The sequence below is a fragment of the Eschrichtius robustus genome, chromosome 1 (assembly GCF_028021215.1).
Source record: "Eschrichtius robustus isolate mEscRob2 chromosome 1, mEscRob2.pri, whole genome shotgun sequence".
In the NCBI taxonomy this organism is placed as follows: domain Eukaryota; kingdom Metazoa; phylum Chordata; class Mammalia; order Artiodactyla; family Eschrichtiidae; genus Eschrichtius; species Eschrichtius robustus.
Genome location: NC_090824.1, coordinates 184926583 through 184943223, shown reverse-complemented (window position 1 = coordinate 184943223; position 16641 = coordinate 184926583). Strand labels below are relative to the sequence as shown.

General features: G+C 37.6%; 1 protein-coding gene across 1 annotated transcript in view; it reads right to left on the bottom strand.

Moving 5' to 3' along the window:
• The window catches only part of MALRD1 (MAM and LDL receptor class A domain containing 1), a 620077-nt gene that overhangs the window by 506832 nt on the left and 96604 nt on the right, over positions 1-16641 (bottom strand). Inside the window, exons 11-12 of the mRNA XM_068545334.1 lie at positions 16203-16410; positions 7391-7540 (exon numbers count right to left, since the gene is read on the bottom strand). Coding sequence (XP_068401435.1) covers positions 7391-7540; positions 16203-16410 — 358 coding nt within the window. The remainder of the gene's footprint in view (positions 1-7390; positions 7541-16202; positions 16411-16641) is intronic.

Genomic DNA, 16641 nt, shown 5'->3' with positions numbered 1-16641 from the left:
AGGGAAAAAAACGTAAAAAACACAAAACACATGGAAGCCGAACAATACGTTACTAAATAACCAAGAGATCACTGAAGAAATCAAAGAGGAAATCAAAAAATACCTAGAGACAAATGACAATGAAAACACGATGATCCAAAACCTATGGGATGCAGCAAAAGCAGTTCTAAGAGGGAAGTTTATAGCTATACAAGCGTACCTCAAGAAACAAGAAAAATCTCAAATAAACAATCTAACCTTACACCTAAAGGAACCAGAGAAAGAAGAACAAACAAAACCCAAAGTTAGCAGAAGGAAAGAAATCATCAAGATCAGAGCAGAAATAAATGAAATAGAAACAAAGAAAACAATACCAAAGACCGATAAAACTAAAAGCTGGTTCTTTGAGCAGATAAACAAAATTGAGAAACCATTAGCCAGACTCATCAAGAAAAAGAGGGAGAGGACTCAAATCAATAGAATTAGAAATGAAAAAGGAGAAATTACAACAGACACCGCAGAAATACAAAGCATCCTAAGAGACTACTACAAGCAACTCTATGCCAATAAAATGGACAACCTGGAAGAAATGGACAAGTTCTTAGAAAGGTAAAACCTTCCAAGACTGAACCAGGAAGAAACAGAAAATATGAACAGACCAATCACAGGAAATGAAATTGACACTGTGATTAAAAATCTTCCAACAAACAAAAGTCCAGGGCCAGATGGCTTCACAGGTGAAATCTATCAAACATTTAGAGAAGAGTTAACATCCATCCTTCTCAAACTCTTCCAAAAAATTGCAGAGGAAGGAACACTCCCAAACTCATTCTATGAGGCCACCATCACCCTGATACCAAAACCAGACAAAGATACCACACACAAAAAAAATTACAGACCAATATCACTGATAAATATAGATGCAAAAATCCTCAACAAAATACTAGCAAACAGAATCCAACAACACAATGAAAAGGTCATGCACCATGATCAAGTGGGATTTATCCTAGGGATGCAAGGATTCTTCAATATACGCAAATCAATCAATGTGATACAGCATATTAACAAATTGAAGGAGAAAAACCATATGATCATCTCAATAGATGCAGAAAAAGCTTTTGACAAAATTCAACACCCATTTATGATAAAAACTCTCCAGAAAGTGGGCATAGAGGGAACCTACCTCAACATAATAAAGGCCATATACGACAAACCCACAGCAAACATCATCCTCAATGGTGAAAAACTGAAAGCATTTCCTCTAAGACAAGGAACGAGACAAGGATGTCCACTCTCACCACTATTATTCAACATAGTTTTGGAAGTTTTAGCCAAAAGAGACAAGGATGTCCATTCTCACCACTATTATTCAACATAGTTTTGGAAGTTTTAGCCACAGCAATCAGAGAAGAAAAAGAAATAAAAGGAATACAAATTGGAAAAGAAGAAGTAAAACTGTCACTGTTTGCAGATGACATGATACTATACATAGAGAATCCTAAAGATGCTACCAGAAAACTACTAGAGCTAATCAATAAATTTGCTAAAGTTGCAGGATACAAAATTGATGCAAAGAAATCGCGTGCATTCCTATACACTAATGATGAAAAATCTGAAAGAGAAATGAAGGGAACACTCCCATTTACCATTGCAACAAAAAGAATAAAATACCTAGGAATAAACCTACCTAGGGAGACAAAAGACCTGTATGCAGAAAACTGTAAGACGCTGATAAAGGAAACTAAAGATGATACCAACAAATGGAGAGATGGGCCATGTTCTTGGATTGGAAGAATCAATATTGTGAAAATAACTATACTACCGAAAGCAATCTACAGATTCAGTGCAACCCCTATCAAATTACCAATGGCATTTTTTACGGAACTAGAACAAAAAGTCTTAAAATTTGTGTGGAGACACAAAAGACCCCGCATAACCAAAGCAGTCTTGAGGGAAAAAAACGGAGCTGGAGGAATCAGACTCCCTGACTTCAGACTATACTACAAAGCTACAGTAATCAAGACAATATGGTGCTTGCACAAAAACAGAAACATAGATCAATGGAACAAGATCGAAAGCCCAGAGATAAACCCACGCACCTATGGTCAACTACTCTATGACAAAGGAGGCAAAGATATACAGTGGAGAAAAGACAGTCTCTTCAATAAGTGGTGCTGGGAAAACTGTACAGCTACATGTAAAAATATGAAATTAGAACACTCCCTAACACCATACACAAAAATAAACTCAAAATGGATTAAAGACCTAAATGTAAGGCCAGACACCATCAAACTCTTAGAGGAAAACATAGGAAGAACACTCTTTGACATAATTCACAGCAAGATCTTTTTTGATCCACCTCCTAGAGTAATGGAAATAAAAACAAAAATAAACAAATGGGACCTAATGAAACTTCAAAGCTTTTGCACAGCAAAGGAAACCATAAACAAGACGAAAAGACAACCCTCAGTATGGGAGAAAATATTTGCAAACGAATCAACGGACAAAGGATTAATCTCCAAAATATATAAACAGCTCATGCAGCTCAATATTAAAGAAACAAACAACCTAATCCAAAAATGGCAAGAAGACCTAAATAGACATTTCTCCAAAGAAGACATACAGGTGGCCAAGAAGCACATGAAAAGCTGCTCAACATCACTAATTATTAGAGAAATGCAAATCAAAACTACAGTGAGGTATCACCTCACACCAGTTAGAATGGGCATCATCAGAAAATCTACAAACAACAAATGCCGGAGAGGGTGTGGAGAAAAGGGAACCCTCTTGCACTGTTGCTGGGAATGTAAATTGATACAGTCACTATGGAGAACAGTATGGAGGTTCCTTAAAATACTAAAAATAGAATTACCATATGATCCAGCAATCCCACTACTGGGCATATACCCAGAGAAAACCATAATTCAAAAAGACGCATGAACCCCAATGTTTATTGCAGCACTATTTACAATAGCCAGGTCATGGAAGAAACCTAAATGCCCATCGACAGATGAATGGATAAAGAAGTTGTGGTACATATATACAATGGAATATCACTCAGCCATAAAAAGGAACGAAATTGGGCCATTTGTTGAGACGTGGATGGATCTAGAGACTGTCATAGAGAGTGAAGTAAGTCAGAAAAAGAAAAACAAATATCGTATATTAACCCATGTATGCAGAACCTAGAAAAATGGTACAGATGAACCGGTTTGCAGGGCAGAAGTTGAGTCACAGATGTAGAGAGCAAACATATGGACACCAAGGGGAGAAAGCCGCGGGGGTGGGGGGTGGTGTTGGTGGTGTGATGAATTGGGCGATTGGGATTGACATGTATACACTGATGTGTATAAAATTGATGACTAATAAGAACATGCTGTATAAAAAAAATAAATAAAATAAAGTTCAAAAATTAAAAAAAATAAAATAAAAAAGAATGGAGGCGTCAGTCTCTCCATGTTAAGCTTTCCAGGCCAGCCTCAACCTCACCTGTTGCAAAGGATGGGCCCCCTTAATACAATGGCCCGGAAGGGACTCCTTACATGCTGTGAGAACATTTATAATGACTTTATAATGAATTTAGGTAAAAATATCACAAATATTACCATTAAGAAGGAAGAAAGAAATCATAAATAAAACCAACGAAAGGAGGTTTGGATCAGGAATGCAAGGATGGTTTAATATTTGAAAAATCATTCATTTTATTAGAAACAAAAAGGATAATATCATGATCATATGATTATCACAACATATGCTGAAAAAAGCATGTGACAAGTTTTAACATGCTAACATACGTGTGTGTGTGTGTGTGTATATATATATATAAACTTAACACACTATGAATAGAAGGAAACATCTTTTTTTTTCTTTTAGCATCTTTATTGGAGTATAATTGCTTTACAATGGTGTGTTAGTTTCTGCTGTATAACAAAGTGAATCAGCTATACATATATGCCCACATCTCCTCCCTCTTGCGTCTCCCTCCCAGCCTCCCTATCCCACCCCTCTAGGTGGACACAAAGCACTGAGCTGATCTCCTTGTGGTATGCTTGGAAACATCTTTATCTGAAACAAAACAATCTTTTAGGATCTACAGCATTCAAGGCTGAATTACTGACAGCTTTTCCCCTAAATAGGAACAAGAGAAGTACAGCAGCTATCACAAGCTCTATTTAACATTTTTCCGAAGTCCTATCTAGGGCGATAAAACTAGAAAAAAAACAAAAGGCTTAAGATTTAGAAAGAAGGAAGTAAAATTGTCATTATTTGAAGACAAAGTAATTATGAACCCAGAAAATTTGAAACATTTATAAATTCTTAACTATAATAAAAAAAATTAACAAGGTCATTGAATACAAGGTCAGTATTTAAAAATATAATTGCACTTATATATACAGCAACCAAAAAAAATAAGGTTTTAAAAGGTGACACAGTAGCTGCAAAAATATTAAAAACCTAAGAAAATACTAGCAAAATATTTTTAAGTCTATGCACTGAAAGCTTCAAATATTTAGAGAAATTAAAGATCTAAATAAATTGAAAAATTAGGAACATCTGAAAAATCATTTTTCAGTGAAAGACAAATCAAGGTTACACACGAAAAATCATTTTATACCCATAGTTTTTTAAAAATTAAGAGAATATAATGTCTATTGATGGTAGGCAAATAGAAAAAAAGCACTCTTTTTTGCTGCTGGAATTTTAAGTATTAAAATTTGAGGGGAAAGTACATATCTTTTGGTAAAAAAATAGGAGTCTCACTTTTAGTCAGTTACTGCATAGAATAAAAGTTCCCCATATAAGAAAATGCATATAAGTACGGATTTTGCAGCACTGTCATAATATTGTCACTCAATAAGATTATGGCTAGATATATAATGGCATATCCAGACAAAAGAAATAAAGCAAAAAAACAAAAAGAATTAGGCTTTTTCTGTTTCCAGGCAAGGTTGAGTATCAGGGACCAGATTTAGTCTTCTGTCTAACAGTAGCAAAGAAATCAAAACAATATATACTAAATAATAGTTTTCAAATGTAGGGCAATGGGAATGTAGAACCACAGGATAATGATCTCTGAGAGGTGAAACAAATGAACTAAGCCATACAATTTCCCCAGCTTACTGCCTAAACCGCGTTTCCAGCTGCCATTCAGGGAGGGGGAAGCCAGGAGGAGTGTGGTGGTCTCCTCAAGTTGAAAAGATAGCACCTCGGGGAGACTCAGGTGGCTATAGTTCATAAAGCAGAGTTCCAGGAGGGGAGAGCTGCAAAGAGAGAGAGCTCCAGAGATCTCCAGAGAGTTCCCCCCAAATTTCCACCTGAGTACTGACCAGGATATGGATATAAGGAAACTACCTGAGGCTGGAGGAAAAGCTTCTAAAAGGGGCAGCTGAAACATTGCCCCAAGGTCACAAAGGGCCAGCAATAGTAGGGTCTTTTCACTAACCAGAGTGGAAATGTTAATTATGCATGGGAATTGGAAAGAGTGCTCAAGTTAAATGAAAACTTATATCCAGACAAAACCTGTAGGCAAATCTTATAGAATATTCATAATCACCAAAACTTAGAAACAACCCAAATATCCTTCCACCTGTGTACACCCAACTCTAGTAATATGATATATACTCAATAACTGGTTTGAGAAAGGAAAAAAAAAAAACATTATATGAGCTTGGAGGAAATGTACTATTAATACATATAGTTCTAATAATTAATAGTCTCCTTCCTATCATAAACTTTAAATTTAATCCAATCTGTCACAGAATCTTAAGGGAAAAATAAGGCTCATTGGCACAAAAGCAAAAATTAAGATCTCACTCCACTGTTAAATTATAAGCTGCATTTATAGTTTTAGATAACGGATGGATAGCCAAAGTCTTCCTCCCATCCCCTAACATCCTCCCCAACTAACCCCAATTTCCAGTGGCTAAAGACACAGTCAACACTGTTAGTTTTCACGTACTTCTTTGGAAATCTCAAAGGAGAAACAAATATAATAATGTCCAGTGGGGTTATACAAGCTTAAAGAGGATCTACAGTACAGTTGTCTTATTATTAAGTTAATATGATACTAATGTACCTTTGTAATGTTATCCAAACAAAACCCTTCTGTTTTCCTTGGAGCTTCACAAAGCCTTATTGGAATGCCATATGTAGTTATGGTTGCTCTACTTTAAGGGGATATGTAAAAATTGTACTGCTGATTAAAAGTATACATGGGCACTTAGGTTGCTTCCATGTCCTGGCTATTGTACATAGAGCTGCAATGAACATTTTGGTACATGACTCTTTTTGAAATATGGTTTTCTCAGGGTATATGCCCAGTAGTGGGAACAGATGAATGGATAAAGAAGATGTGGCACATACATACAATGGAATATTACTCAGCCATAAAAAGAAACGAAATTGAGTTATTTGTAATGAGGTGGATGGACCTAGAGTCTGTCATACAGAGTGAAGTAAGTCAGAAAGAGAAAAACAAATACCGTATGCTAACACATATATATGGAATCTAAGAAAAAAAAGGTCCTGAAGAATGTAGGGGCAAGACGGGAATAAAGACACAGACCTACTAGAGAATGGACTTGAGAATACGGGGAGGGGGAAGGGTAAGCTGTGACAAAGTGAGAGAGTGGCATAGACATATATACACTACCAAACGTAAAATAGATGGCTAGTGGGAAGCAGCCGCATAGCACAGGGAGATCAGCTCGGTGCTTTGTGACCACCTAGAGAGGTGGGATAGGGAGGGTGGGAGGGAGGGAGATGCAAGAGGGAAGAGATATGGGAACATATGTATATGCATAACTGATTCACTTTGTTATAAAGCAGAAACTAACACACCATTGTAAAGCAATTATACTCCAATACAGATGTTTAAAAAAAAAAAAAAGAATAAATATACAAATGAGAAAAAAAAAAAGTATATATGGGGAAGAAGTAAGATTGTTTATTACAAAGAAGCCATAAGAGTGATTACATTGCATTCAAGTATTTGTAGATTTATTTTAAAGATAGTGCTAACTCTCTGTTCTCTGTTCTTAGAAAAAGGATTAAACTATTTTTCTTTCTGTTTTATGAAATTTGGATTGCTCTAAAAAGACAATCCTACTGTACATGATTCATGACAACTAGAGAAAATTACCAGAAGACTTTTCCCCTCTTCATGCCTTCAATCCAACCTTTTAAAAAGTGTAACAAAAAGTTTTGTTATTAAAACAATGCTCCTTTCAGGAAACTCAATTAAGCACAAATTATTAAGTTGATCAGGACAATTTAAAGCAAGACAAACCAGAGTTCCATTTATAAAGTCTATATATAGAAGTGAAAATACATAGTATCATCATTCCACAACAGGAAAGAAAGACAACAATTTTGGGGGGGAAGAAAAAAAAAAAAGAGGAAAATGTCCTACCATGATTTGTGTTTGTTGTGTTCTCAGCATCAGGAAGATGGTGGTCTACACTCGTCAACCTTTTCACGAATTCCCAGTGTGAATCTTCTTCTGTGAGAAGTGGCTCCCAGCCACAGAAACCAGACTCAAAGCCACACCTGAGATGATTTGCTGTTATGCACGAAAAGAAAACTGGTAAGGAGAAATGAAGGGGAAGCAAGCAGGGAAACATTGACTCTATGTTAGCCAATCAACTTATGCAGTCAGAACTGTCACTCCACTTCGTAAAGAATGTTTCCTGATCATCAGAGTAGTTTTACTTTTTCCAACCTCACAAAGTGTTCCATGTGCTGTGTGAGGCATTGCCCTTCTACACTCTTCTGTCTCCAAGCCTGGCACATTCCACCCTGGTTGGCCATCTCCACTGCATTTAATGACACAGGGTGAAACTCTACAGCTTTTCAGAGAGTAACCAATTCACCTGCCAAGATGAAAAAGATTCACCCACCAAGATGGTTAAAAAAAATTTGAAAGGATGGTATTTAAATTAATTCTAGACACCTGAAGAGCTTGAGGTCAGCACCTTAGAATTCATTCTATTATGCTAGTTTGTTTCTCAAAAAAAAAAAAAAAAAAAAAATCCCTAGCCACTTTGCATTGCAGGTAAATTAGATATTTTGAACTTTGCTTTGTTTCCCCTTCTTAATACACAACTAAAAAGTTGAAAAATACTTAAGTTCCTACATTTATCACAAAGCATGACTTCTAGAGAAAGTCAGGATTTGGGGTAAGCTTCCTAAGCACCTTTCCTAGCTTTTTCACCAAGTTAGTGAGGAAAAACAAAAGTTTCAGCGGACTGGGCCATACACCAGAAGTTCTAACAACTTGATTTGTGCCTTCAAGAAATTAGCTTTTATGTGTTTAAATTTTCTTTTCCTGAAATAAGAATCATAGTATCAGCCTATCTTAGTTTGGGGGATAAATTAATACAATTAATTTAAAACGTATTTCCAGGTATTCCTCTTTATGCAGACACATTTTCATAACAGATGGGAGGACAAAATAATTCTTGGTCAGAAAACACCTAAAGTTTTGGCAAGCTCCCTAACAACACAATTCTATCATCTTTAATAAAAGTAATAATAGATGTGTTCCCACTGAGCTCCAAGTATGTGTCAAGTATTTTGCATATATTACCATTTGTTTTCACAAATGCCCTACACAGCAAGCGTAATTATCCCCAAAAGATTTTCTTTTTGAAACTTTAGCACTAAGCAACTCACCTATGGTAAATTTTAGTAAATGGAATATCCAGGCTTTGAGTTGTTTGACACCAAAGCTTATACTTTGAAGCCTCCCTGCACCTGGGACTCTGTCTCAAAATTTAAAAGACTGCTTCTCTGTATGCTTGCTCTGAACCATTATTTTCAGTTTTAAATAATGTGAGCAATTTTATCAGCATATTGAATAAGCCCACTATATCTTAATAATCAAAGGATCTTCAAATTTCTATACAAATGGATGCCTGGTTTCATGACCAGATATTTCATCACTAACGTGTCAACTCTTAAAACACTGAAGTGCACTTTGCAAGTGACAGGGCCACTTAAATTTTCTCTACATGTAAATTAAACGTACAGATCTTAGAGCTATGCTTGTTTAGACAGTCATATAATGGATATATAATGAAAGATATTTTTCTTTACAAGCAGATATTATTTTCCCCTTAAATATATTTCCCAAAAAATAAAAACAAGCAAATTAACTATCATATAATAATGAAAAACTGTTGCACATCACCTAATGGTGAATCAACATGACAAGGAGATGCTGTTCACCCACATAGTACTTAGCTGGAAATCTATTGCTTCTGGATGTTTTCCTTTTCACAGCTCTGGCTACAGAGTTGATAAGATACTGTTATTGATAAAAAGTTAATGCTCCAAGGAGAGCCTCTTCTGTTTTGTGACAGTCTTAAGAACCTATGACCTAGCTGTGACTGTCTCCCTGGGCATCCAGGAAATCCTCTGATCTAGTTCTTTGGTCCTCTGTGAACTTTGCCACCTGCCAAGCCACCTCCCAGCTCTTCTAAGTCACTTGGTAGAATGTAGAAATAGACAGGATTTGAAATATATACTTGACCTCTGAAATGTGCTTACAGGTTGCAAATTCTTGGTTGTGAACTTGGTCAAGGAATCCTTCCACCTCCCCCACCACGGGTACCCTCAATTCCTAAAGGCACACATCCTTGGAATAGAAAATCTTCCATCTGGGTTGGCCCGGGATTGTCCCAGGTTACACCCGCTGTCCAAGGATAATAATATCTCTCCTCTCTTTCCTCTCAAGTGACTCTGTTTGGGCAATAAATTCAATATTGCCCTATTGGGGCAATAAATTATATATTAATTCACAAAGGAAGCAAGTCCATGCAGATAACAATCTTATTGTTATATGCAATGGTGTGAAATAGCTATAAGACCAGTGAGTGTGGAAATGGAAAGTCAAAGTCACCCAAGCATCACCAAACCCTTCCGCAGAGTCTTCACATCTGTGCCTGTGTCACTCAACTGCAAAAATGTAAAGAAGATTTCAAGACAAAATAACTTTGGATTGAATAAATGTTGAAATTTGGCTTTAGGAGAAAAGTTCAAACCATTTCTTTCATTACCTGGATGTTTTATCAGTTAAAATGTCAATCATTGCACTTTCCACAGAACACTAAACACCACTGTCCTTTGAAAAATGAAAATTAATTTTTAAAGTCCATCACTATAAAGATATATGAAAGCAAAATGGTGCAATCACCTCTGTAAAAATCTTGGTGAACTTCCCAGGTGTTTTTACCAAAGACATTCGTTCCAGTACACTTCAAAGGACATTTTTTAAAGCTAAATATTCTAGAACTTAACTGCACTATAAAATACAAGTCAAGCTTCAAACCAAAGTTGAAGTTCTTCCATTAATATTTCCCCTACATAATTCAAAACATTTAAGGTGAAGTTATAAATATCTGAAGAAAACCAGGAGGGCCAAACACATTCTGGCAGCTAATAAATGTCTTATGAAACCACATGTGTTAAATGTTAAATGTTTACAAAATCTAAAAAATCATGTATTCATATAAACAAAATGTATTCATTAAAAACAGTGATTTTGATTATGTGGTTTCTTTTATTAAAACTTCTGTAACTACAAAACACATTTCATCATCTCTAATCAGAAGATGAGATATGCCACAGTTCATAATTTTAGTGAAATTTCACTGAGTTCATCAGTTAGAGTAATATTTTTAAATTATGACGAAGCTTTGTCTTGCATATTTAACCACTGAAGCATATTGGCAGAAGAAAAAGAATTTCATTGTGTCAGCTGAGGAAAATTCTGGATCATGAAAATTAAAATATTTATGAACTCTCCAGTTTGGAAGTAAATCAGTTCTCTATTACGTAAGAAAAAAGTTTGTATGGGAATGTTCCATTCAATAAGCATATATTAGGCTTTAATATGATTATAATATATAAACATTTTGTTAATATTTATTGAGAACCCACAAGGATCTTTTCTCCACTAAATATACATGTATTTCCCTTACTCTCAGGAAGTATTTTTAGTATTCAATATTTATTTTTCAAAATATGGAAGACATCCAGAGACAGTATCACAGTAAAGATTAAATGCATTGCACTGGATTCTTGGTTTAAGCTTCTTTCACTTGAATATTGTACCAACTTCTACTTTGAAGTGTAACAATTTATATTCGCAGGTTAAATGCTCTAGCAACTCCTATTTATTCAATTAAAAGAGCTTTTTTCCCCATGGAATTGTCCAAACGGTTTTGATTTAAACACACATCTGTCAATCCTGCCGTCCTTTTTGGAACATACACACAGTCTTTTTCTGTATGTTATGATTGAAAATTAGATATATATATATATATATATTCGAAATTTTATTGTGGTAAAATATACGTAATATAAAAATTACCTTTTTAACTATTTTTAAGTGTACAGTTGAGTGGCACTAAGCACCTTCACACTATTGTACACCCAACACAATCATGTATCTCCAGAACTTTTCCATCATCCCAAATCCAAACTCCATACCCATTAAACACTTACTCCCCATTTTTCTCTTCCCCTCACCCCTGGCAACCACCATTCTGCTTCCCATTTCTATGAATTTGATTCCTCTAGGTAAGAAGAATTATACAATGTTTGTCCTATTGTGACTTGCTTATTTCACTTAGCATGTCTTCAAGGGTCAGCCACGTTGTAGCATGTGTCTACATGTAAGCATTAGGTATATTTTCTTTGAAGTTGTTCAGCTAGTCAATGTATACCTTTAGATATGCCTGGCACATGTTATATTTTATTAGAAATGTTTTTAAAATATATTGCATATTTATTTTATTCTTAAATGTCCCTATTTTATACAGGATCATGTTAATAACGATCAAAAATCTATTGTTTGGAATCATGCAGTATTTGTCCTTCTGTGACTGGCTTATGTCACTTAGCATAATGATTCCACTTATATGAGGTATCTAAAATACTCAAACTCATGTTGTTCAGTTGGTATAAAGTTTCAGTTATGCAAGGTAATGTCTGTAGTCAACAATACTGTATTATGTACTTTTTTGGTCAATTGTTTTGCAATACTTAATGCTTTTAAAATACTTTTGCAAAACTTAATACTTGTCAAAAATACAGCCTTTTGTGAAGTATTTTGAGAAGGGAGAAGCAGAAAGGAGGAGCATGAAAAAAAGCTCACTTGTCTGCCACTAACACCGGTTCAGCAGGGCCTTTTTTATGTTCATGTGAACTATGTATTTGAAGCTGAAGGTGCTGTGGAGGACAGGCGTTTCCTGTGCATCTCCTGCACCAATCGTGAGGATGGAGACTTTTAGGGTGGAATTGACAAAGTTTTACTGGGCAAGAGCGTCTAGACTGTTTAGAACTTTTACAGGTGACATCCTCCACTCGGTAAGGGTTAGATGACTTCGGACAAGTTCTACAAAACTGCTTTAAGTAAACCTCGTGAGCGCGGTGTACACACCTGGCACCTGCACTTTCCCATCCTTGCAGTAATCACAGTCTTTTTCCTGCTCTAAGAACTGGAAACGCCCGCCGCGCTCCTCGCTGGCTCCAGGCTCTAGCCACCACCTGTTCCCGCAGCGGCCGGCTCGCCTCGGTCACGGTCACGGCCGTCTGGGGCCTCGCCACCGGCGGCGGCTGCTTCGGGCTCCTGGGAGAACGCCTCCCCAGGCCTCCCGCGGCTCCCAGATCACCCGCACCATGGCCCGGGCCATGCCCTCCTCCAGGGACCACGGCCACTGGGGCGCCTTCCTCGGCGACACCTCTCCTGCCTCGGGGTGTCAGAGATGGTGGCCCTCCCTCTCCCTCCGGCGCCCCCAGCTCCGCTCGCCCTCTCGGCCCCTTCAAGGAAGGTGTTGCGGCGGGAGGCAAGGACTCGGGACAGCGCGGGAAGCGCACGCGTCCCGGGGCACCGCCCTGGGGGGATGCCCTGCTCGGGGAGGCCCCCAACCTGGGCGCCCTGCGGGGGAGGCCGAGCCACCTGCACCCGCACCCTCAGGTCCGGAATCACAGGGGCAGGGGGGCGCGGGTCTGCACAGCCCCATGCACCGTCCCAGCGAGGGCTGCACCGCGATGTCGTGGCGCGTGTTCACCTGCAAGGGCCCATCGAGGCTGCTGACTGCAGGGCGAGGCGGGGCCTCACCTGCGGCAGGTGGTCCGTGAACCGTGCCCGCTGGGAGATGTGGAAACACTCGTCGGCCCTCAGCTCACCGTAGCCCCGGAAAGACCACGAGGCTGTGCAGAGGAAGTGGGAGGGTCGCGCCGGCTTGGGTGCCGCCAGCGGCCCCGCCCAGCCGCGCCCTTGGCTTTGGCTGCCAGCGGATAGGGGTAAGGATCCTAGCGCGGGGGCGCAACCCGGGTACATGCAACCGTCCAGCACCTCGGCTTCCAGTGCACTCATATGCATAGCCCCACCTAGTTAAGAACATAAATCTTGAGTCAAGTGTTCTTACTACAAAAGCGGGGGGAGGGCAGGGGAGGACAAGGAAAACTTTGGAGGTGAAGGATGTGGTGACAGTTTCACAGGTGTATGCATATGTCCAAACTAATCAAACTGTATACATTGATTTTGTGCCGATTTTCGTACAATAATTATACCTTAATAAAACTATTTTAAAATGTATTGTTTGGAATTATAATGATGCCCTTAGGGATTAGCGAAGTACTGGGAGTTTTGTTGCTATCATGAAAGGCCTCCAATTGCCTCTTAAAACTACTTTTTTTTTTATTGCCACCTGTTTTCTCTCTCAGCCATCTCTTCAATTCTGAAGTCTTTTAGGCACAGTGGTTCTCAAACTTTAATATGCAGGTGAATCACCTGGGACATTGTTAAAATGAAACTCTGGGTTCTGTAAGGCTGGGTTATATATCCTGAAGTTCTGCATTTCAAAGGAACTCTCAGATGCTGCCGCTGATACTGCTGGTCAAGGAAGTAACGCTATAATAGCAAACTCTAGCAAAACCCATTTTCCCTTTACCATTAACTGCTTTTGAAAAGGCACTAGGCTACAGGCTCAACCAACTACATTTGTCAAAATAGTATAAAAGTAAGAGGAACTTGGTAAAGAAAGAACACCTGAGTGAATGTGCCTTTTGCAAAAATCACACAGACTACAGATACCAACTGACAATATTCATGAGTTAATATTTACCGAGTCTCCAGAATATGGTAAGTACTCCTGGTGTATTCAAACTATATCTATGAGCTACACCGTTCTAGAGATTCATCCTATACTGGGATAAAAAGAAGATATAAGAGCATTTTCCTTGTGCTTCATGAACTTTAAAATTCTATTTTTAAGAAAAATTTGTATAACAAATTCAAATTTGTAAAGTATAAATTTAAAAGTATGTGGAAAATGTTTCAAAGTGGTTTTAAATTTCAAAGGAAAGCCTCTTAATTTGTAATAACATATGTATGCATGTGTATATATGCACAATATGTTAAACACTTTAGTGCAGAAAATATTGTAACATTATATTAATTCTAATAATTCAATTACTATATAAATAATTTCCTCAAAGCAAAAATGATTGTACAAATATTTACATGAAATACTCATGCTGACATCAAAGTATATGGATATTTTGTAATATGTAACATGGCTACCTTTTTTTTTTTTGGTCATATCCCTTATATAAAGTTGATCTCAAGCAAGCATGACAGGTTTTCTTTGGCCAAATGAGCTTACATTATTTGGAATACTTATCAGACTAAGAAGTAACACTATCTGTCGATAAGCACAGCCATCTGTCCCTGAATTCACATAAAGGAAATAGCAGGATGGTATCAAGATATACCCTATGGGGAAAATGCCAGATAAGTAATCAATAAAACTTCAATAAAGGAGGAGAAATGGGAAAATATGCCCAAAATCAAATGCTAAAGTATCTACCAATACTCTAGGTGGAATTCGATTAAGAAAACCAATTAAAAGGAGAGCCTTCACCAGAGGAAAAAAAGGAGAAAAGAAGCTAAGTTTCCATATGTAGAATTGAAAAGATAAGAAATATATTTACTTTCAGTTATTGGAATTGAGAGTAATACAAACCATTAGAAAGGTGAATTTCTCCAAAAGAAATGAACCAAATTGTCTGTAAAAAAGCATTTAAATGAAGTATAAAGAGGAATGTGACACTCACATTAGAGAAAACGAATGGTCCTCATATTTTTTAATGAACAAAAAGAGAGCACCGAAAATATCCACAGAGATCATATTGGTAAGGAGATTATTTTGCTTAAATCTATGGTTAAGACCAGGTGTCTGAGGAATTAATTGAATTCCTGCTTACAAACAGGCAGAGGATTTCTCGCTTGCTTTCCCATCTTCTCTTTTCTACACCCCAGTCCACTGCTGCTAATAAAATGCTTACTCGCCCATCAGCAGAAGCATTTTCATTAAAAAGGTGACATTTATCTTAGTGCCATACTCTTCTCTTGCTCAACAAAATATATCACTAAAATAAAACACTGCAGCAAAATAAATGTCAAATTTTTAATAATTAAAAAACCCTCTTGTTTGTGACATAAAAATTGGATGCATGTAGTCTTAATTCGTTTCTAAAGAGACACAAATATCTTAGTTGCTAAGTTACCTCCTATGAGAACCATCATGTAGGTTGTAAATTACGTTATATTTCCTTTCTAATACAACTAGGTTTGAATAGTAATGGAATTTCTCGTCATTACTCCTATCAAAGACTCTCCATAAACGGTCTGAAATGAAGTTGTTGGGCTTTCTTGCCTAGTCATGAATATCAACCATGGCTGACATGATTTCTATGTCACCATGGTTGTCTGGAAGGCCATGGCAGCCCTTCTCCTCTTTACCCTTTCCCCACAGCTTCCTACATGATTGGTCAGAATGGAAAAAGCCCTACAATTAATAAAGGTTAGCAATCCATAATATATGTCTCCAAAGAGCAGAGTACAAATAGGTTCCCTCTCCCATCCATTTTCCTCTTTAATCAAAACACACACACACACACACAACTAATCACAACTATTCATTTGTTGAACAAATAGAGAGATTTCAAGTGTTAGCAAAAAGCACCAAAACATCATAGAGATGTTAGCATAGAGATGCCCACAAGGAGTAGTACTAATGGCGTCAGAATGAGAATGTACATTCATCTTACTTCATACAAATTAAATGTACCTTGCTCAAGACAAAGACTCTTAAATCCAAGCGTAGTCATGAATGTGAGCATATGAGTGAGTAAACCATTAATTTACTTACAGCAAGTCGCTGGATCCTCGTCACTCTCATCAGAACAGTCCTGCTGAGAGTCACAGACCAGTTCTTGGGCAATGCACTGGCCGCTGGCACAAGGGAATTCATCTGCAGAGCAGAGCTGTCTGGATGGGGCCTGTGCACAGGCGTAGACCCAGAGCTGATCGAGCCCAATAAAACCTTTCTGGCTCAAAATAGTCCCTTCAAAAATAATCTTCAGGGAAAAACAAAGAACAATTTGTGAGCTTACAATCTCTTCAAAAAGACCCAAAAAAGAATAATAGAGATTAAAGAATTGTTAAGAAAAATGTCTGTTTAAAGAGCAAGCCAATAACAACTAAGAACAAAGTTCCTATTTGATCAGCTTGACCCACACACATAAGACTGATGGGCACATTAGATCCACTGAGGCCTCTGAGAAACGACCCATGATCTGAGGAAAGCA